Source organism: Uloborus diversus, chromosome 10, assembly GCF_026930045.1.
Source record: "Uloborus diversus isolate 005 chromosome 10, Udiv.v.3.1, whole genome shotgun sequence".
Lineage (NCBI taxonomy): Eukaryota > Metazoa > Arthropoda > Arachnida > Araneae > Uloboridae > Uloborus > Uloborus diversus.
Genome location: NC_072740.1, coordinates 104228480 through 104252713, shown reverse-complemented (window position 1 = coordinate 104252713; position 24234 = coordinate 104228480). Strand labels below are relative to the sequence as shown.

The 24234-nt window shown below is 32.8% G+C and overlaps 1 protein-coding gene across 1 annotated transcript; it reads left to right on the top strand.

Moving 5' to 3' along the window:
- The first annotated feature begins 7776 nt into the window (after positions 1-7776).
- Positions 7777-18867, top strand: LOC129231118 (trissin receptor-like). Its single transcript, XM_054865365.1, is given in 5 exon segments — positions 7777-7851; positions 14320-14515; positions 16594-16874; positions 17947-18325; positions 18455-18867. Coding segments are annotated over 5 exon segments (1344 nt in total).
- The last annotated feature ends 5367 nt before the right edge of the window (positions 18868-24234 follow it).

Here is a 24234-nt window from a genome sequence, read left to right as displayed (position 1 = left end):
CAAGATTATTGAGTGCAATTTTGAACAAAGTCATACTAATTTGTACATCGAACTTGGTACACAAAACTTGACTAGAGAAGCATAGAAAAAAATATTTCCATGGAGGATGTATTTGACGCATATGAATATGAATATAGTTCTATACACACATGTAAAACTTTTGCTTTTTATCTCAGTTTGTTAGTTTTTGTAATTTTTTTTCTCTTTTTTCTAAGCCAGACTTTATTCTTTCACTAACACAGGACGAGAGAAATTGGAAAATACACGATGTATTTTCTTAAGATAATGAATTTATGAATACGGAGTTTAGTAATTATTTTTGTCACTTTGTAATATTATTTTTTATTACCATAAATCGGTTTGAAACAAATCTGCTTCACTTGATTTACATTTTCATCACTGTAAACTAGTCTTACAGGATATTTACTGCAGAAAAGGCATAAGTCAAAATTTTAAAAAAAATTATAATTAATTTCAGTGACGGAGGGAAACGTAATTTAAGATGAGGTAATGATTCTACATGTGGCTAGATTATGTTACGAAAGGAGGTAAATAATTTTCCAAAAGTGTTGGCAACCTTAATTTGCATTAGTTTTTTCTCATTCGTTCTTTCCTTCTTGCAACAATATCGCGTCAGTAGAATATGCAAATTGCCGGTAGCATTTAAGCTCCCGGCACTTTGCCTCATTCTCTTCATTTCAATTTCAACCCAAGTCAGACTTGGTTGACTTTTTCGGCAGCTCAGTTGAGTCTGTCCGTTTTTGCCGATAGCTTCGGCTTATTGCTCTTGACATGAATGTCATAGCTCAATATGTTTAACGTTTCATACTTTGACTTAGAATGTTAGCTTCAGAAGTCATTTAACGTATAATGAGCTACTTAATATTGTAAAGAGCGTATTTTCAATATTTCGTTTAACATGTCATTGTATATATCATAGCCATAATAAACAAGTTACTTTTTAACTTTGGCTCTTCTTGATGTTGCACAAGATAAATATGTTTTTTCAAGAAGTATCATACGTCCTGGTTGAGCTTCCACTAAAAGCTGAGCACTTTTAAAAGCTCACAGTTTAAAAGATTAGTCATAAAAAATTGTCGTAGAATTTAGTTCATTTCTGAGTGAAATAATCACTTTTTGTTGATTAATGAAACGTTGCAGTAGTTGGGTTATGCCCGTTCTGCAACAATTAATTCAATTTCGAAAAAAACGTAAGGGTTGTCGATTTTTGTGCAATACGTTTCATAGATTTATCTGTACTTGTTCTTTTCTTATTTCAAAACGGTACTTATTTTAGAAACGTGCCTCGTACAATACAGGACATAGCATACGAACACGTTGCATAATGCCTATCTAATTCTGCACTTAGATCTCTTTTTTGCAAAAAAAATACTACTTGGATCCGATTCAGTTATAGTAAATATAAATGCAGTAAATCTATATATATAAAAATCTCGTGTCACGATGTTTGTTCGGGGTAAACTCCGAAACTACTGAACCGATTTATATCAAATTTCATACGTATCTGTAATTTGGTCCAACTTAAAAGATAGGATGGATTTTATAATTTTTTATTGCAAATAAAATGTTTATTATAAATTAAAAGTGTGTATGAATTGTTTGGTTCTGTAAATTCTTAATAGATGGCGCTGTAAGTTAATTCATCCTCAAAAGTTTTATTCTTAAGTTAGATGAAATTTACAAATGATACTATGTTACGGATATTGATGGTTATCAACAATATCGCCGTAGAAATGAGAAGTATTGAGGCCAAACTTTTCAATGTAAATGTCAAATTTTACAAATCAAGTTGAAATTTATAAGCAGCGGGTAGTTCCGTACTCACCACTGCTTTTAAATACGTATGAGGCTCATATAAATGTCGAGTTTTGCAGTTCCGTGAATTCCCCTAAATAATTTGCTAAACACGTTATTTAAGATCCTTATTAGGTCGCATTTCAGGAGCGAGATATTTACAAAATTGATGAAATAACGCGATTAGTGGATATATAAGCTGCAACGAAGCTATCTGGCACAATTTAGTTTCCCATGTACGAAAGAGACTCTTCTGTACAGCATTTTGCAGTACATCTTGGAAACGGTCAACGAGTATATTTTACCGAAGGTATTTTCTACGAAAAGCACTTGAACACCAAAAACGACCTTGATTTTTTTTTTTTTTTTTTTTTTTACGTTGTCAAAAACCTAATGTGTTTGGCCCGATTCTCAGAAATAAAATTATTCACCAATGTTCCACGCTATTTTACATGCACTGTAAAAAAACCCGAAATGTCCCTGATTATTTCCGTGGAACATATTAGTCTTTCACTGGTCTTCAACAATTTTATTTGGAAATCAAGTATCTGCGTCAAAAAGACTACGTCATGAATTCAGACTTCACACTGTTGCGAAAAATATTTTTAGCTCCCAGTTTAAAGATTAACTGAGCGTATTTATTAAGTGTATCGGCTGCAGTTCGACTATGTTTCGTCTGCATTGCCTAAAAGTTCCCAGAGAAAGTAAATGAACTTCTGGTTGCCGGATCTTTGCAGAAGTCGTAGGCGAGTTAGACTGACGGTACGTGCTTGCAAGTCTGTCTTACCTTTCGCCAAAGTTTTAGCATTATTGATGGCGCTATCTTGGAAAAGTAGAGAAGTGTCAAGATTTGTATTCAACTTACCTAAGTTTTTTCTGACGGTCCAGCGACAAGTTTGGCTTTTAGCCTACAATAGTACTGAAGTCTTGAAAAAGATTCTAGGATAATTTCAGCAAGGTTAATGAATCGTAGTGAAGAACTGAGTTCACTACCGTTGTCATAGTCCGTCAAGATGGACGTAACTCCCAATGAGAGAAAGTGTGTCTCTGGATTCCGAAACTTTTCAAAAGTAACAAGCAAGTGGAATACTTTCCTATTTTTTTACAAGACACGTTACTGGAAGAAATTCGCCATATTCGATGCCCTATTTTTTCCAGGATACTTCTTAATTGCTTTTACAGTGTTGAATAAAATCAAAAGAATCATGGAAGCCACGCAAACAAAGAACACAGCATTCATCAATCTCGCGTAAAATTAAGAATTAAAGCCAAGACATTGGGACCAAAAATTTATCCAAAACAAAAAACTGTGCATCCAAAACAAAGTGAATGTTGTTTTTGCATTTGTTTTCGGGTTAAACATTCCCGAACAGACGGGAATATTTGCAGACCGTTATTTGTCGAGTGTTTAATACATATCACGATGCATTTCGTGAATTGTAATTATTGGTAGCACACAATCATTGGGAGTTGCATTTTCTAATGCAGGTTTGGTATAACGAGAAACAGTATTCGTCAGCTGTTTAAGATGATTTTGACGATGTACTAATATCTAACACAATCATCATTTCTGCGGGGAAACTATATAAATTTTATAATTGAAGATGTACTCTATAGAGTTAAACAAACACATCGATGTTCAAATCAAGGTTTTACACCAAAGATGTATAATGAAGCTTTAGTGTTGATTGAAGATTTATGCATTTCAATTTCAAATCTGTTGTTTAATCATTATAGTGTGATATCACCTGATCGATTGGTCATGGTCACCGACTTAGTTAACACTGATTTACAACGAAAGAAAACAGTGCAATGACGCTGTCTTAGCTACAATTATTGTAAATAACAAGCCATTACTGACAGCTGGAAAAAACATCATAATCAGATTGTGCTGACCGTTGATGCTGAACAATGCTATACAGTTGTCGATAAAAACAAAGCCGTAATTATTCCAACTGATTTTTTAAAATCTCTGGATATACCAGGAATGCCACAAGACGATTTCCGGTTGAAATTTCGTTTACCAATTATTCTTTTTCACAGTTTAAACCCACCTAGATTATGCAACGGTACACGTTTTTTCATCAAAATTTCAACAATTTTGACGGAAAAGTTTAAAGGAGAAATTTTTGTGTTGCCACGTAATCCATTTACAGCGTCATAATTTTATAACACATTTCGAAGGCTTCAATTTCCGATTTGTTCAGCTTTTGAAAAGACCATAAATAGATCTCAAGACCAAACAATGTCTACCTTCGGTTTGGACTTGAAACATACATGTTTCTCTCATGGGAAACTATCTATCGCTTTCTCACACGTGGAAAAGTTATCATACCTATTCGTGTTAGCAAAACATAGGTTAAACAAGAATATTGTGCACAACTTAGTGCTTAGATAATTTTAAGTTTTCAAATAATATAAACAATAGATCGAAGTCAATGTTATCTATCTCATTTATAAATTTAATTTTTATGTGTCTTTAATTTAGTTAATGTATTTTGTAAAGAAGTTATTGATTACAAACTGTAGAGATATCTGAGATAAATAAAATGCAGTAAACATTCTAAACGTGCATGTTGGTTTATGCTTAATTTCTATGTTCCGATATTTTACAATCAGTTTCGATATTTACTATCACTTTCAAGTTATTTTGCTTTGATTTATAACGGAAGACATACTTGCAAAATTTACTAAGCGTAAGTATAGTTCTTTTGCCATTGAAAATTTAGTTAGTACTTACTAAACTCAATAAGTACTTAATTCAGCCTAACACGCCAATTATCAATCTCATATGATATGTTTTAAAATTGGCTAGACCATTTTCAGCTTTACTAAAAATATTAATTAGATTCTATCAAAATATTGAGCAAAAGAATATTTAATCCAACTACCTCGCCACAGCAACGCGTGGCTGGGTCAGCTAGTGTAAATATATAAATTTCGTTTCCTTTAGAGAAGATTACAACTCAAGGAAAACAAGGATATGAAAATGTCGTTTAAATTTCTTTTACCATTTTTTTACGATGCAATATTGACGATTTTCATTGAAATATATATATAAAGAACTAATTTATTTAGGTAAGGGGAACAAGCGCGTATCCGAAACTTGAAGTCCATGATGATGGTAATGAGGTGGAAAATCTTGTGCAGTGATGGGGAAAAAAACGAGACACTCTTAATTATTCAGTTTGTATACGGCCTAGGAAAAGGAGAAAGGTGGCATCCATCATACATTATTCTTTTTTAAAAGTGCACTTTGCTCCTCCAATGGCACGTTTTCCACACTACCCATCATCGAAATAAAAAAAGTGTTTTTCGGGCCGCCCTTACATATAATAGCAGAATAATTAGGAGTGGTTCTTTATATTTGTTTTTATTTGTTTATTTTTATCTTTTAAGATTACTTCATAATCAGACGCTTTCCTTGTGAACATTTCCCAAGTGTTTTTTTTTTTTTTTTTTTTTTTTTCACTTTAATGAAAATTTATAGCTAATATTCTTGGTTTAAACTTTTATCCTGAAATGGTCAATACTATTTATTTTTCCTGAAACCTATTACTTGTGAGCTAGAAGAACATATAATACCCCATATACAGTTATTTTTCTATACATTGAAGAAACAATTCAGAAACATTCTTAGAAAATAATGAACAGCTAAATATCCCAATATCTGCTAGTAACATTTGTTGCAAAGAAAAAAAAGGCGGAGGGGGGAGGGGATATTTTTCACTAAAATTCAGTTACCTTCTTAAAATTCTCATGGAATATTTCTGAAGAATTTCAAAATCTCCCCTGTTAACGACAGTCGTGTCCCTTATTCTGTGACCTTCAGAGAAAACTTAAGCTCCTTTTGTTAGCTTGGCTCCCTTCATTTTTTACCAAGAAGGCCCAATTAGCATTATTGAAAAAAATACTATTGCTAGGACAGAGCCGCATGTAAGTACCACACGTCTAACTCGCCTGTAATTCTTGCTTAATACATGCGCTCAGTTAATCTTTATACTAGGAGCTAAAATTATGTTTCACAATAGTGATAGTGTGCATTTGTGCAACTTGTAGCAATCATTGAGAAGAGATAAAATGGAGGAAGTGAAGACTTTCATTCGTGAAGCCAAGAACTCAAGCCACGTGATGGATTTTACGGCAAAACGTTGAAAGAAATTAGGTTTCTTTCGCTTGTTACGTGCCAACCATTCGTCGTTGTTGAGTCTCGCGACTTGGGGTCTTTGGGTCAGCTTTTGTTAAGCTAATGATTGGTCTTGCTCCCTCCATTTTAATTCCTGCTCTAAGGTAGCAATTTAAGAGATTTTTTGACAAGTATACTACTTTCACAGGAAGTGAATGAAAACCTATGAAATCTCGAGACGTTCCACGGACATCTTCAGTGACGTTTCGGATTTTTTTACAGTGTATAATTGAATGGTTTTCAACTCAAAATATACGGATATGCTGAAATTCTATTTATATGAGATTGACTAGACAAGGTAACGTAACACAGCGTTTGATTTATATTTATCTTTTTTCAGTTAACGATAAACAAGTTTATCCTTCTTTAGAGGCACAGTTCATTCATAAATTTTCAGAAAGAACTATTCAAGGCGACAGTTTGGGCAAGAGCAATAGGTGAGTAACATTTATTTAATTTCTTTCCGTAATTAGCATCTTACCATGAAACCATACAGTAGTGTAATAATGAAAGAAAAAAGTATCATTTTGCGCTTTTGATTGCTACCTGACAACCTCCTTGTTGAATTTGCCTAAACGGAAACCTGACGACACAGATGTCCGACATAAGGACCTTGTTAATAACAGTAATTGCTAAGAACATAGAAGAAAATAAGAACATTCCAGGAGAACATTCCTGCACTTCACGCTACCTGGTACGGTTTTAGAGCTGAGGCTCTGGGGAGGAGGTTTACAAATTAAAATTGCTAAATTCATTTGTAAATAAAATTGTGAGAAATTCTGTAATCTTATCTGGAATGATTTGAATAAACAATGAAATCAAGATCTGGAAGTGTCGTTAAAGTATAAAATTACAGTCATAATATAGGGACAAATGATAAAAAAAGAAAGACAAGTAATCACGAATTTTAGGTCATAATATTGTAATTAAACATATTCTTAGTTTGTCACGAAAATATTAGAAGAGGTTTCAATAGATAAGTTTAGGAGCAAATTTGAAAAGTGCTTACATACGTATGTCTAAGCACTAAATGATAACAATGCAAAAGGTTATCTTATAAATTCCATTCTTCTATTCCTTTAAAAAATTACATTTTTTACCTTTATGCTGTCTTCTGAATGTCAAGTGAGTAATCCCTATATGCGTCGCAATAAATTTAATGTGCGTTGCATTTAGTCTGTGCTTTACACTTATAGCAGTTCAAAAAAAATATGCTGCAATATGTATAGCTAGTAAATGTTTTAAAATGTTCAAAAATACGTATTTTTATTCAAAGCTCTTCCAAGCATACTTTCTTCAACACCATGTCGGATGACACCTTTCTTTCTTTCTTAGCCCGTATCATAGCTGAATGGGACCTCCGTGGCTCTATGGTAGAAGCTTCGCTTCATATGCCAGAGGTCGCGGGTTCGTTTCCTGCCGGTGCCATGGGTGTTATTTCCTCTCTATCTGCCGTCAATCTTTCTTGTTTTGTCTCATCTATTAATAAAAAGTCTGACTTTTCGAGGCAAGGACACCAATCTTTCCAAAGTAGTTAATTACGCACACGGCAACAACAACAACATAATAGCTGAATAATTAAGAGTGTTTTGTTTGTTTGTTTTTTCTATGACTACATAGATTAACTAAAAGTTTTGATGTATTCTAGAGCAGACTCTGTATAACTACGTTAGTAAATGGCATGTACGAAAAATGTTTACCTAAACCTATTTGGTAAGTGATCTGACGCGTATTTAGTATTTTATGAACATGTAAGAATATATTTTTTGCATGCGATGACATTGAACATTTTACAAATGTTGAAGAACTTTCAGATCAGTAGAGGAAATAAATGTGTTATCCGCAAAAAGGTAAGTAAAAAATCAAGCTAATTTAGTCATGCACCAGTTTTTTTTTTTTTTTCCAAACATTAGTGTATATCTTGGTGCTTCTTCAGACAAAATAACCCTTTAGAACATACAGTGCAATAACCACTAATTATTGCTTATACACTGTAAACGCTTATTAGTAACTTTCTATCAGCTGCGAAAACCGAATGCGCAGAAGAAAATAATCCATGTAGCCTTTAAAAATATATTGCTTTACATTTCTCAATTTTTACTTCAGTGACAAGTTGTTATGTAGCTTCGTTTTTCAGCGCGAATAAGTTCGACTTTATTTTATACCGCATAGCAAATTTACAAAAACTTTGAAAGAACCTTATTTTCGAAAACTAGTTTACATTCGTAATCGCCATAAATTCTCAGACGAAAGAAAGTCTTGCAAAAACCTGGAGTCGCTCAATAATCCATGCCTGCAGGCATTTTTCTTTTCTTTGGACACGTGTGGTAGACAATCACGTTTCAAATCGCTTTCTTTTGATTTAGTAATGTTTCATTAAATGATATTTCGCAAGAAAGGAACTTTTGTTTGGGTGAGAATTGCAGAAAGGAGTTGCTTTGTATTTTTCTGCATCGATTGTGATGAAAGTAAATTTAATTAGCAGTATATGTATTTGGTATTAAAAACGATGCGTTCGCTTCTTATTTGTCTGTCTCAACTGTCCGCTTTGATAAAGCGAAATATTTGTAATTTTAAGAATAGTGTTTGCAAATGATTCTCATAAACGCTTTTCTTAAGAGGAAAATAACTGTAGGTTTATTTTTTTATTAAAAGAATTAGATGACAAAAATAATTTGAAATGAAAATGTGCTTGAAAGTGGAAAAATTTAATTGTGTACTCAAACCTGACCAATTGTGTGTGTCAACGTAGATATTAGTATCATTCAAGTCAAAATTTGTTCTTTATTTTTTTAAGTAATATTCTGCTGAATACATTAAAATGTTTATGCGAGTGTTTAAATATAATGCACTGAAATAAGATATTTAAACACAGAATAACATATTTTTTATCTGCGCCTAATGAAATCATTTACACGAGTTAAAATGAAATGCTAAAATATGCGAAGAAATTTAATAAAGTAAAGAAAGTTACTGAGTAATAATGCTTGAAGAAACCATTATCTACCTATGATTAAACAAGACTGATTTGCAAAATACATGTTAGCATATTTTGAATGCTTTTAAATCCAAAGTTATTGTACAGTTATTATGAGTTTTCTTCCTATTTTAGTAAAAAAAATTTTGATCATTTTAAATTTTAACGTCTTTAGTTGTAAGAAATTTCCGGCACTCTCATTATCTGCGGGCAACGCGCCATAATTTCGCGCGTTTTCATCAGTTTCCTATGAAACCAAGTATTTTTACCGAACATAATCAGAATCACGACAAGTATTTTTTATGCCGACTTATGTCTGTTGTAAAAAATAGTTTTAGCAACTAGGTTGAAAATACAATCAGTTACTTCATTAGGTTTTGAAAACCATAGAGCGTTTTAAGAATCGCTGTAAGTAATTATGAAATTGAAGTGTTTAAAATATGAACGGCAAAAGGGTCATTTTCTCATCTGAGCATTTGCGAAAAACACTAATTTGTATTTTTTTTTTTTTAATGCCGAAGTCAAGTATGTGTGACAATTACTTAAATAAATTCCATTTGAAAATCATACAAAAAGAAAAATATATTAGTAATTCAATAAGTTGTATTTCAATGTGTCTCGGAAAAGCCTTGAATATTAATGGTTTGGTCACAAATTCGCTGTAATATCTTGCAAATTTTAAGTGTTACTAAGCAGTGTTTTGTGAAGAAAAAAAAACAGAAGATTCGTGGTAAATCCCTTACGTGCTTCTACTTTTTCCGAGGATCAAAAAACTACAGCTCATTTAAATAACCATGATACTAAACTGAATTTTGTATAAAAATACGAAATTATGAAATTTAGAAAATACTTTCTTTCACGCATGCGCAGTAAAAAATTAACTGCTTTAATTGTTCTTACACTGTAAAACGGTTCATAAACGTTTCAGGAAAACAATAGGCAGCTAATGTGCCCAATTTCTGTCAGTAACATATCTTGCAAAAACCATTAACTTTTTCCGCTAAACGTTAATGGTTTTTGCCTTCCTGAAATCATCCTTGAATCTTTCTGATGAATTTGGAACCCCAAAGAAATTCGGTTGATTTTGTGTAATTAATTAGAAACCTGAGTAGAACTAATACAGCTCCAAACGCAACAACCCCCAAAGTTAAGGCCAGAAATGCCTGTTACCTTCCTCGCCTCACTGCAGTTAGTTATCCAGAGACTTTTTCGTCCTAACTGCTAGCTTCGTCAACTTGAGCGGGTCCCAATTGAGTTAAGCCGATATGTTACTTAGTAAACAATCTCAGTCAATCTTTAAACCGGTAGCTAAAGATATTTTTCACACCAGTAAAAATAAGTTGCATCCTTGCAACTTGTAGCAATTCAGGAAACGATTTACAAGGAGAGTTTGCAAGTGTGCTTCACATATAGCTATTGCTTAATTCAAGATTTGGTTTCACTAACTTTAAATGTTCATTATAATTTTATTTGAACATCCTTCTACCAAAGAGTACACAAATGAGAGGAGTTTGTAAGATACACTGTATCGATCTGCCACAATATTTTTTGAATCTTTAAAGTCACAAAAGGATACAAATATTTAATCTAATGAAAATAAAGTAGGATTTTGAATGAGTATTTTTGAATGTCCTTAAGAATATTGAAAACACGGTAAGGAAAGCACACAACTTCTAAAGTAGTTGAATAAAAGAAATTATATGATGTTCTTATCTTTTTCAGTTTAATATATCTATATTTCTTCTAGGTCAAAATTAAAAGTCATTTCTTTCAATTTCCATGACAAACGGTTGAAAACTAATTAAATTACTGAGAGAAAATTCAAATTGATAACATAATTAAGCAATTGCATCATCTAATTTATTACGTTTCGGCAAACGACTATGGTATGCATTACCATGGTTACACTTCCAATAAGAATTCAGGGAGGAAGTTAAAATGCTATTCACAAAACTTAAATGGAACAACTTATTGCTGATTGAATTTTCTTTCAACAAAGTTAGAACTGCTCAATGTAAGAACTAGTTCAAATGTGAAAACTCACAAATTACATGGTAAAAAAATCTTAAATATGCAGTCTTTACATTTTTCTTTAAGAACAAGAATTGCTTTTTAATTTTATTTGAAATTAGAAATCGATTAAAGTGATTCGTTAAAGAACAGAAAACATTGTTTTTTAGACATTGCTTGCATTTCTTAACATATTGTTGCTTACTGCTGTGTAAACCAGAAATTACACTATTGTAGAACATTGTTGTATATGTCTAGACACAATGACACTGACTCCAATTCTAAAAATTCTAAGCAATATTCGTTTTACACACCAGTGGTCAGAGTTCTGGCTATTTAATTAATTATTTAATATATATTTATATACTTCTTAAATCATTTAAAATAGGCGGGGGCTAGTTTGTGCCGCCCCCCTTCTTTTTTTAAAGTTTTAACTGGGTAAAACATTATTTTAAATCTGATGCTATGTGTAGCTACACTCTTCAGTTGTGTATTACCATGTAAGCACAAATTAAGTATTAAAGTATCATCCAGTTATAAATAATAGTAACTGTAACAAAGTAGCCCCTCTGCATTTAGTGACAGTGCGGTAGTTTTTACTTTCTATTGAAATTTAGAAAGAAGGAACTAAGTACTAATGCTCTGCTGTAAATACTTATTTTACCACCGAGAACAAGTAAAGTACATGCATAAGAAAGTTCAACCATTAAAACTTCACTTACGATTTAAAGCATAAAAAATATATTTAAAAAATCGAAATGCCAAGCTTTGATAAGAATATATCAATCATTTTAGTCTTCACAGTTTAAATACTTATAGCTAACTTTTCTAATTTGCATTAATCTCTCTTGAAAAAAAATATTTGTTTGAGTGGATTTATGCTGTATAATTTCCCTGCGTCAAAAATACGGTATAGGGCTTTCACGTTCAACTTTTCTTTGATCGTTCTATTGCAAAAATGGTAAACCCCAATTACCTGCTACCCGATAAGTTTCTTGTGAACGAATTATTTTCATAAATGAGAGTATCATAATTTAAAACTGAAAAATTTGCTTTTACATTTTTTAGGTATCTGCTACTATATTTATTCTCTCTCTCTCTCTCTCTCTATCTCTCTCTTCAGTTGCATTGTTCATTCCCACAAAAAGTCCTCTTAATTGGGATCGGCCGATTTTTTACTCAAAAATTGCAAATCACGGACGTAATGAGAATCTTCATTTGTCACAAAGTTACCGAATCAACCTTTGAAACTTAGTTTAGATTTGTATAATGTTAATGAGTATACAGGGTGATCACAGCACATCTACCGATTTATGTGAAAACAGTAATGGTATTGATTTTTTTCACAGGTGTTTGTGGAAGTTAGAAGAAATAATGGCCATTGTTTTCTAAAAACACAATAGTAAAACATACCAAAAGGTGCGTCAGCTGTTCCAGCAAAAAAAAAAGAAAAAAAATAGAAAACAACCACTAACAAGGGGCAGTACAAGGCTACTCTTGTAAACACATTTTAAAAAGACTCTCAAATTGGCGGACACAACTAGGCTGGACTAGTTTTCATCCGCTACTTTACCATTTCGACTGATTTTGTTCATAAGGATTGATATCGGCCCTTGTTGGTAGCTGTCTTCCGTAATTTTGCTGGTAGAGCTGCCGCTCCTATTTATATGTTCACTGTAAAAAGGTATACAAATACAAATACAAAGTGACAATTGCAACAGGCTCTGGGCCCAGCTAGACTGGTCCTAGTCAATTTACAATCCCCAGTGAAGATCAAATGGCCCTCTTGAAACTATCTACTCCCTTGCTCATTACCACCTCTTCCGGTAAGCTGTTCCAAGGTTCCACAGGTACTGAAAAGGTAGTTAATGTGCCTAAATACTGTGAAATGATTCAGAAACGATCTTGGAAACTAATGGGCAGCTGATGTGCCCAATTTCTACCGGTGACATATTTTGCAAAAACCGGGAAAATGTTCCGCTAAAAAACAGTAACCTTTCTAAAATTAGCTTTGAATCTTTCTGAAGAATATAAAAATCTCATCAATTAAAATTAGTTTAGGGTTTTCTACGAACGTTCAGTAAGCTTAATATATTTGATTCGAACTTTCCGGCGTTACTAAGGAAGCTCCAGAAGCCAAGGCGGTATGGAAGAGTTGCAAGCAAGAACCGAGCATCTCTCTTGCACTTCTTGTCTTGCAAAGCTGCAGCAATCCGAAGACTTATTCGCTCTCATTGGGAGCTTATTCAATCTGGACGGGCAGCCGTTCAAGTAAAGACGATACACTTAATAAATACACTCAGTATGTCTTTAAACTGGTAGACAGAAATAATTTTCACACGAGTTAAGAGTCTGCATTCGTGTAACTTGAAGCAATTCAGCAATCTTTTTTCAAAGATACTCGATTTTACGGGGATATAGGTGAAAACCTGCGAAATCCTGCAACGTTCCACAGAAATGATCAGCAACGGTTTGTATTTTTTGTAGTGAATGCGAATAACATATCTGGAAAAAACTAGAAAAGTTTCCTGGTAAAAGTTAGTAACCTTCCTGAAATCAATCTGGAAACTTTGTGAAAAATTAAGAAACCTTCTCGCTCAAAGCCTTTCATATTTCTGAAATAACTAGGAACTTTGGTAAAATGTAGACAGTTATAGCTTCGCACCGAGCTGATTTTGCTGGAAAGCTCCTAAAGCAAGTATGACTGAAGCTAAGACGGAATAGTAAGCAATATCTTCGAGCTACAATTTCCAGAGACTGTATTTCGTCGTAAATTGAGGCTCGATCAATCCAGAATGGCCGTAAATAAACTGAGGACAAAACCCCTTCTGAAAAAACCTTATATATTTTGCTTGTAAAAGCCGAATAATTAAGATTGCTTCTTTTTTTCTATGACTCTACATTACTAAGTTTGCAGGTTTCCTCTTTTGATAAAAAAATACAATTTTCTGACTAAAAAAACACTATTTCAGTCATGACCGCTTTCCGAGAAGTACAATAAATGAACAGATTTATAGCAGAACTTGCCTGGAATCCGAGACACTTGTTCCAAGGACACAATAAACGTATCATAATATTTAGACTAGTCATTAAGTTCACGTCTCACAATCTCGCCCCGGCAGTCAATAAATACGGTAGAAACCGACATGTTTACATTTTTTCTTTTGAAGCGGAAGTTGCATTTACCTGTTTTAAACGTTTGTAAAAGACAATCAACTTCTTCTTTGATTTAACAAAAATAATGAAATAATTTTTTAATTGAACGCTCATTTGTTAAAGGCTTTCTAAAAGCATCTTCTTTAGTAATTACGATTTTTTTACTTATTTGTAGGTTAAAATGGAAGAACATGGAGAAGACTATGCTATTGAAAATATAACATTTATTTTTGATAACGAAAGCAGAGCTTGCCCAAACAGTACATTTATCAATGCCACCCAGAACAGAGATTATTACATATTCAACAGATGGGACACAAGAGTGAGTCTAGTGATCTCTTACACGCTGGTATTCTGCTGTTGCTTCTTCGGTAAGTATTTTCTGTTGCAGAGGTAATAATTCAATAACTCAAATAAGCTTTTAAAAATCATCATGGATAAAGAGCAATTCGCTTGTTAACTACAGTCACCATGTGAGTATGCATCTATGTAGCGATCTTAATGCCTCTAAACTAACTACGACAGAATCTGAGAGTAATAAAAAGCCACAAAAATGTAAAATTGGATGAAACAGTTCTTTAAAAATTCTGTACTCTTAATGCAATTTTCGGAACAGTAGACTATATCAATTTATCTGACAAGATGACAACCGTAATAACCCAAAAACTAACGATGTAACGAAGTGATTTTTTTTTAATCTGGAAGGAGAACATTCAGTTGATACTCGTTCTTTCGCTGGCCGACGCTAAACAGTGAGCTGATCTAAGTTGTAGAAAAAACTGTGTGACTCTTCATAGATACTTCTACCAAAGTTTGCGAGTCTGAAAAACAAGTCGATTTCGTCCGTGTTATTTTGGAATCAGAAAACAATGATGGCACTATTAAGGCAATATATTCAAATTAAAAAAAATGAAATCATTAATATCTTAAGGACATGTTCTCCAGATGCGTTTAAAGCATTCATGGATAAAGCAAACATCCGTAAATGAAATACTAAGCGATGTACGAGAACGTGAACTAAATTACGCGCGCTTACGGGCGCGTTGATTTGGAAGCAGCCATTTGGAATGTAGCTTGCTAACGCAGCGTAGAAGCATGTTGAATAATTATGACGACTGTGGAGTGAATAAATATTAATGTTTTGCATTTCTATCAAAATGTTTTGATCAAATGTTACCCAATATGAACTCTTACTAAATCTGAAATATTTTTGTGATTAAAAAAATAAAGTTGCTGATTAAACTATGTGAGCATTAACAAATAAAATGCTTTGCACACTGCATACTGTAAGAAGTATCAAACTTATTCACTTGACCATGCTTAAATACTATGCATATTTTTTCAACATGCAACATTGGGGTGATAAGTTACTACATGAGTTTAATTAAATATGTAGTAGCAAGTATAATGAAAGCCATTCTAACCCTTAACTGATGATCTGATTTTTTGTAAGGTAATTAGTAAGGTGGTGGTTTTGCAACCCCAAAATTACATTACTTGTGCACTCCTACACCATTTAATAAATTAACGTTTAAAAAATCCAACGATTTTGAAATTATTTATTTATATTTTATGTATCACTACAAGTGAAAAAGTATCGTCAGTGCCATAATTATCTATTTTAAGTCATATGTGTAAAAATCAAAGTTATGTATTCAAATACGAAATTATTCCTAAAAGTCAATTATAAAATTATTTAAAGACAAAATTACACACTAACTACGTCATATAGAATAAAAGTAAATGGGCAATTACTCGTACAGCCCAGGGATCTTACACCCAAATAGCAAAGTAATCGACCCCATCCAATGTTTACTTAGGAAAAAAATAAACAAGAATTATTTCGTTTTTTTCGTCGAATTTTATCAACCAGTAACGTAACGAGAAATTTCCTTCTTGGTGGAGAAAAGTAAATTTATTGCTTTTTTATTGGTAGACAGTGGCGTAGCTAGACCCGACTTTCGGGGGGGGGGGGTTACTTCTTATATATATATATATATATATATATATATATATATATATATATATATATATATATATATATGTATGTATAATCGCTTGGAATTTTTTTCCTTTTCTTCTTTTTTTTTTCTTTCTCTTCTCTCTTCTTTTTCTCTTTTTTTTTTTGGGACTAACTTTTCGGGGGGGGGGTTTGTCCCCAAACCCCCCCCCCCTTAGCTACGCCCCTGTTGGTAGATACAATTGATCTTTAAAGATTCGATCCAGTTGAATTAGAGTTTAAATGAGCCCCTTACTCTGTTACACTCAGATTATTGATTTTTAGCATGAAAAAAGGTATGTGGACTCACAGCGTCATGCAGTAAATTAAAATAATAGCATTGTAGAACCTAAACTTTCTCTGGGGTGAAACACCCCTCTAAGCTAGTTAAGGGTTAATGACATTAACTAAGAATATTCAAGTACGATTTATATTTCCATTACTTTGCAGGGAATCTTCTTGTTATAACGGTTGTCATATTGCACCGGAGAATGAGGACAATAACTAACTTTTTCTTGACTAATCTGGCAGTGGCTGATATGTGCGTGAGCCTCTTCTGCGTGTACCAGAATTTATCGTTTTACCTTACAAATCACTGGTCTTTTGGAGATTTCTTCTGCAAGATGTACCACTTCGTTCACAGTTTGAGCTGCACTGCATCAATAATAACTCTTATTGTCATGTCAGCCGAACGCTATGTTGCTATTTGCCACCCCATGGTCAGCAAACAGGTTTGTAAAGACATATTTCTAAACTTGGAAAAAAAAAGATATTGTAAAATATTTGTCTACATTTGTCCCCTTATTTTTTTTGAACAGGCATAAGCTGTGCTACTAAAACGATAATCTTAATTACGAAATTCTTTACAGTTTTCAAAATATTAAATAGAACATGCAGACAGATCATCACAAAAGATTTCTTCTTGCTATCAAACCTCAACTCTTGTTAGAGTAATATTTTTAGGAATGGGATGGTTTAGTTAAATTTTATTAAGGGGTTTTCTTAATATTAGCATCATCAACTAAAGCATTGCAAATAGCAATCTCTAGCTTTTGGCACTATGTGTGGAGCAATAACATTTAACCTAATGTCCAATTCACGTTTAACTGTTTTTTTTTTTTTTTTTGAAGTTAAATTTAGAGAGAAAAATCACCTTGTAACGTTAAAATGATTTCTGATAATTTAACTTATAGTTTCTAAGGGGCTGGCTGGCCATAAATGATTTCACACTTTTATATATATTCAGCATTTGTGACCCTCTCCTCCTTTAATCACGAAGTGCATCACACTTTACTTTACGCATTCCCTCCCCCCCCCCCCCCCGGCTTCTCATATGCTACTCTATTTTTTCCTTAGCAACCTCTTATAAAAAAAAGAGTGACGTCACATTTCCTGTAACCCCTCTTGCCCCCTTGTCGCAAACTCTCAAAATTTCAACAACCGTCTCCCCACTTCAAAACGTAACATTATTTGTGGACATCCACTAAGATATCATGTTTGAACCAAGTCTCTTTTTATATGAATATCCCAAAATAAAAACATGGTTAATGAGGGTCGAAATATTAAAGTAATAAATTTTATGAACTATAATGATAGCATTTGATAAAGTACTAAAACCAAAATCGTGTTATATTCTGATACATTATTTTGTAATAATACATTAATGTTAAAATTTTGAATTATTACTCTGCAGAAATAAACGATAAGATATTTGTTTTTCTGTTAAGTACACATCAAATATAGAACTCAGATGCAAATTAAAAGTGAACTAACAATTTTATGATGTCTTTTTATTCATTTTAGTTGATGACTCTGAAGCGTTTGCGCAAAGTTTGCATTAGCGTGTGGCTCGCAAGTGCAGCTTACTGCAGCCCACGTCTAGTAATGTATGGAACGATCGAAGTGCCCTCAGATAATGGAAACACGGAAATTATTTGCGTCTTAAAGAGATCTTTCTACGACACCAAGACCTACGATATTACAAACTTTATTGTGTGTTTTTTCATTCCTCTTCTTATAATGACCGTCTTGTACTTTCTAATATGTTTGCGCCTGTGGCGAAGCAATCAGGTTTCGAGGCATAACTGTGCAACTGCATATTCGTCTAGAGCAACATTTTCGCTCGGAAATCGCGCTCATTCTTTGAGCCATATTGACAATTTGCATACCGTGACTAACTGCTGTGCTTATGACCTTGAGAATGTCAGCCATAATACTAGCGTCAATGGAAACGATATGCGAGCTTCTGAATCCATTGGTCGCAATGGTCAATTTACCTTAACCTTTAAACGTCGTCAATACTCAAATGGAGAACTACATCCGATTAGAACTTGCCATGGAGCAAAAAATTATGTTCTTAAATCTCGGAGGAAAGTCATTCGTCTCTTGGTAACAGTAGTGTTAACATTCGCATTTTGCAATCTGCCTTTCCATGCGAGAAAATTCTGGCAGAATTGGTCTCCTGGATATGATGGAACAAGTAGCTCTTCAATTATATTGACAATTACAACTACTTTGATATTGTACATGAATTCAGCCATTAATCCATTTCTTTATGCCCTCATGTCTGAGAATTTCCGCGAATCCATGACCGATGTAGTTCTTTGCAGGTCAAACCGACTTCACAACTCAAGGACGGCAACTCGTTTGTTAGTAAGAGATGAGCCTCAATCCGCGACGATTCGCAGCATTAGTTTTTCTCAAGAAGAAGCTGTAAGAAATTGATCAGAGTGCCAAATTATTATTAGTGCACTACGTTAACAGTGATAATGATCAAATTTTGGTATGTCCTATTTCTGATAATTGAGAAAATGTTTTATTCAAAATTGTCTTAAGAAATCTTCCACAATCAATTTTTTTAGTGAAGAAACACAAAGCGCAATAAGTATTGCAGATATGTACGTATTTTGGGGTTACGAGGAGTTCATTTATCGGTGGAAAAGAAGTGAGATTATAGATGGAAAAATTTGGCTAAGTGATGCATAGCTTGTAGTACTTTTACTTTTTCTCTTTGGAAACGTCAATTTTCCACTTTGCTGCCATTCATTTTTTAAGAATTGTTTGTTTGCTTCCTTACGTCTCCTTTCTTGTAAACATTTTGATAGCTTTGATTCTTTGCAGTAGTTTTTATAATTATTTTTCTACTTGTGCTTTCTTTTAATGTATACATATTTTTAAATTCCTTTTTTATTTGACCATATTAATAACTTGTCGTGAAATTTAATATCCTTCCCATTTTTTTCCAAAATGTAATTTACTCCTTCCTCAATGGTTTCTTTCCTTATCTATGATCCCATTTTAAATTTACTTGTTTAAGATAGAGCATCCATTTTGGTTTTCTCACTGTCAATGATGAAAATCTTCCGTTGTTTTCCTGTCAAACATTTATTTTGCACCTGCTTTTTTTTCGCATGCTCCAAAAAGGTCAATTTCCGTACTTCATGATGTGCTTGAATTTAAGCTTTTATTTTTATCATTAGTTATTGCTTAAGTTTCACCCATCTTCTCGACTATCTTGCTTTAAAAAATGAGTTCCTGGTGACCCCAAGACACCAGGCACGGTCGTTTGACGCACGTTTTCTCAAAGACAAATTTTTACTAAACGTTGTTTTATTAAATAGGTTTCTCGTTTATTTTCTACACAATAAAACAGGAATGTAAGTAAACTGAAACGCAGACATTTGTTACATGTAAGCAAGGAAAATAGCCGAAAACAGCGGTGGCAACAATACATTCAGGATGCTTTGTGTAGTGCATGAATAGTCATTAAATCTGTCGTATTCACCTCCGAAATTTCTTAATGCCATAGTTGTTAATCATAGAAAGCAAAACAAATGAATTATCACTATGCAACTCTTTCTAAAATACCATTGAAAAAGCTTTGACTTTCACTATTCGTTATATTTTCAATGAAAATCTTCTATTTTCAAAAACTGAGACAAAAAAAAATTTTTTTTTAATTAATTACGAGTATATGCCTATTTTTCGAAAAAAAAAAAGAGTGCCGTTTTTCTCAATTTAGAAAACGGTCCATTTACAACTAGAAATGTAAAAAAAAAAAAAAAATATTATTTTTGCATAAAAAATAGACATAATTAGTTCCGAATGTGAATCTTAGTTTGCCGTGTGCATATTATTGAAGAATTGCTCGGAAAAAATTATCGAACATGAAACTAATGAATATTAACGGAATTCATTAATTTTTCAAGTTGTTCTCCTAGAGGTGATAAAATGTGTGTTTAAAATATGACCATTAAAGCTTTGCCAGCTATGAAACAAAAGCAAGGTTTACTGGTATAGAAGAAAACTTTATTTCTCATATAAATACAATTTGCATAGTGTAAAATAAATTCTCTGCACATCTTCTTAGCATTACGCTTTCCAAAGAAATAAGCATAATATGTCTTAAAAAAATTAATGTTATTGGAAATTGAAATGTTAACCTATTTAAATTGCTAGTGGTTGAGTAGCAAATATAGTAATTGAACTTTAACGGATGGTAAAGTAAAAAGTAAAATGTTGACACTTTTCGGTCAAGAAAGCAAAATTTTATTACTCTTTCAATGAAGATAAACTAATGATAAAGTAGGAGGACTAACTTTCGGAAGCAAAAAATAACGAGGATAAAGAATTATTAGTAAAATGTTTTGATAATTTGATAAAAATGTTTTGATAAAAACCTATCCCTGAGTATTATTTTTGCTAGCAGTCTCACAGTAAAAAAATTCCGAAACGTTACTGGTTATTTCCATGGAACGTGTCGACATTTCTCAGGTTTTCCCCTATTTCCCCGTAAAATCAAGTATCTTTGCGATAATGAATTCCTGAATTGCTACAAGTTACACGAATGCAGACGTTTTACTGTTGGGGGAAATGTTTTGAGCTACCAGTTTAAAGATTATTTGAGCGTGTTTATTAAGTGTAACGGCTTTAAGACCAAATGTGGCCCGTTCAGGTAGACTAAGTCTACACGTGAATAAGTCACTGGGCAACTGCGACTTTGCTTTGCAAGGCACGAATTGCAGGCAAGGAAAAGTCTTGGTCCTTACTCGCATTTATCGTGCGGCCTTGCCGTGTTTGCTTAAATGTTTCTGGAAATTTATTGGGGAATTTTGTTATTTAATTCACACCTAGTAAAGCTGTGTCTTTTTTAGAAGGTTTGCGAGACATGACTGGCTTGAATAGTGGTGATTTCCCAAATCTGCAGAAAATTTCAGAAATGTTACTGTTTTTAAAAGAGGGGGGGGGGGACAATCCTGATTTTTGTAAAATATGTTACTGGCAGAATTTGGGCATACATCAGCTGCCTATTATTTTGAAGGAACGCTTCTTAATCGTTTTTACAGTGCTGCAGAACATTTAGCTAAAAGTTCGTAAACTTCAATTATAACCGCTCAAACGTGAAACATGATTTTTCTGCGTATATGGTCCACTGAAAGTACAATTAAAAGAGCAATATACCTTTGGAAGTAAAAATGTCTATTTCTACGTATACGTTAACGAGAAACATAAGAATGAATTAACTTAAACATATGTCTTTGTTACATGTAAACAAAGAAAATAGTTCAGAACAGCAAGAGCAACAACATATTTAGGGTATTTCATGTAGTGCATTAATAGTGAGAAAAATAGTAACAATAATGATATCAAATAATTAAAAAAATCCCAACTAAAAAGAATTATAGCTAAAAACATGTTTGATCAAAGCCAGCCCCAAAAGAAGAATCAAAATATATTTCTCTTTTTAACGAGCTATTATGACACAGGTAGACACAAATATACAAATTCAATTCATAACCTCCCCCTTGCCCGCTTTTTCTTTTCTTTGGGGGTTGGGAGTTGAACAAGTAACATGCCAGGATGACATTTAGCAAATTTAGATGAGGGATACTGCAACAATCTACATATTAAATAATATACGTTAAAAATGTTAAAGAATATCGAAACCGAATTAATACTATGTAGCTTATGCGACACCGGCGAACAATCATTAAACCTGTTGTAAATTTATACCGTACTTTTAATATGGTTACCTGTAAGATATGAAGTAAAATAGTTTTTTGTTCGTTTGAGCTTGGGCAAAATTTAAGCATTTGACCAATATCAATCGAACAAGAAATAAATGCTCACCGAAATCACTATGCAAGAATGTAAATATGAATATTAGACACTGAAATTATACAATTTTGTACTTTTATAGCTTCTTGAATTACTGTAAATATTTTAAAATCCGGATTTTTATTTATCTCTTAATGACATTGGCATATAACGACAAAAATTTGCAAACTATTGGGCGCCAAAACATTTCTTAGAGTGTATATAAGAAAATTTATTGTACCATGGCTATTCTGAAAAAAATTGTGGCCAAAATATTTTTTTAATCTTCAACTGGCAGTGGTAAAACTGGTAAGATGATTGATAAATGCTGCAACATTTGCCACGTATTCACTCATCCCGAAAAAAAGGCCGCGGCCAGTCCGACTAGCATACTATATTACTATACTACTACTACTATGTACTCGGGTAGCTCTTAGTACTTCTTTGATTATCTTCTAAAATGTTTCTTCTGGTCTTGATTACTTCACCTATTTATAACATTATGAGTGCCATCGACTCCACCCACTTGCAGGGTGGAATTCTTAACGGTTTAAGCACAGCAGTTACCTCCTGACCAATTAAGGCTAATTTTCACTTACAAGCACGAGTAAAAGAAAAAAAGGACTCAATGTTTTTAAAGGGTTTTTCGCTTTGTCACGTAGTAAACCCTCAAATTACCGTGCGGATGATCTACGATTGTTAGCACCGCTTGTAGTTTCACTGTGACAATTCTTATAAAAATAGACAGTATCACAATTTGTATTGAAAAGATTGGTACAAATAAAATACTTAAATTGAATCTTAAAGATATATAAATATAAATAAGAGTGATGCGGTGATGTAGATGTTGAAAATATATAATTGTCAAGAAATTACATGCAAAAACTTAGGAACAAAGCATTTCGATTGATAGGAACAAAAAATGGTGCATCCGAAACTCATGGAAAATTATTCAGTTTGTTTCTCACGGTGACCCTTAAAAATATTTTAATGTATAAAAATTCGAATACTTTCAAGAGATATCCTTCAATTGTCATCCAATAATCTTTATGAATCTGAAGAGTATGTGTCAGAAACTGAGCCATTTTTTTTCTTTGAGATATGACATATGCAGCTGTAAGAAATTGTTTTTTTTTCCACCTAATGCTTCAAAGCCTGATGTGAAACTACTTTTTTTTTTTTTTTACTTTCTATGTATTACCATTAAATGTGTAAATTGTGCTTGGTCAACACATTTATTTCTGAATACATCAATATATCAAAAGCACAATAATTATAAGTGTTCGTAACATGAAACAGAAAATATTAAGAGTTTAGGAAAAATAACAAGCTCAAGAACCGCGATTCCGATGTAACTGTCATAAAGAAAGCAATGAAAAAATTCTTACACAGTACCAGAATGTTAAATATACGTCTTAACCTCGTGTTATTTGTTTATGTATGTGAATAAGGTGTCTACAGTAAATCATATTTAATGTTCTAAGTGGTGGTAATACAAATGTTAAATTTGTGTCAAGAAAATGTAGTATTTCATGTTACTCGAATACAAGGTGGCGCTTGTTAAATCTTCGAATTCCATGATTGTGAACTTCTTTTGCAGTAAATAGATTTTTTTTACTGTTCTTCTTTTTTTTTTTCCATATTTTTTTTTACAATACTTTTCATAAGAAAGATATCTTTTACGTGATATTTTTTATTGTTGTTGCATTCCATTACGATGACCCTTCATAAGTTAAAGGAAAAATTAACTAAGCCTTTTAGACTAAAAACGTAATAAAGCACAGGGTCGGGAAATTTTTTTTTTTTTTTTTAAATAATTTGAACTTTTTTTTTCGTGTTTTCATTTCAATCACTTTGATGAATTATTTACAAACTAACCATTGATTCTTAGTTACAAACGAATTGATGGAGATTTAAAAAAAAAAAATCGTTATTATTAACTAGAAACTCGCCCGTCAAGGTATGACGGGTAAAATATATTTCTACATTTGAACG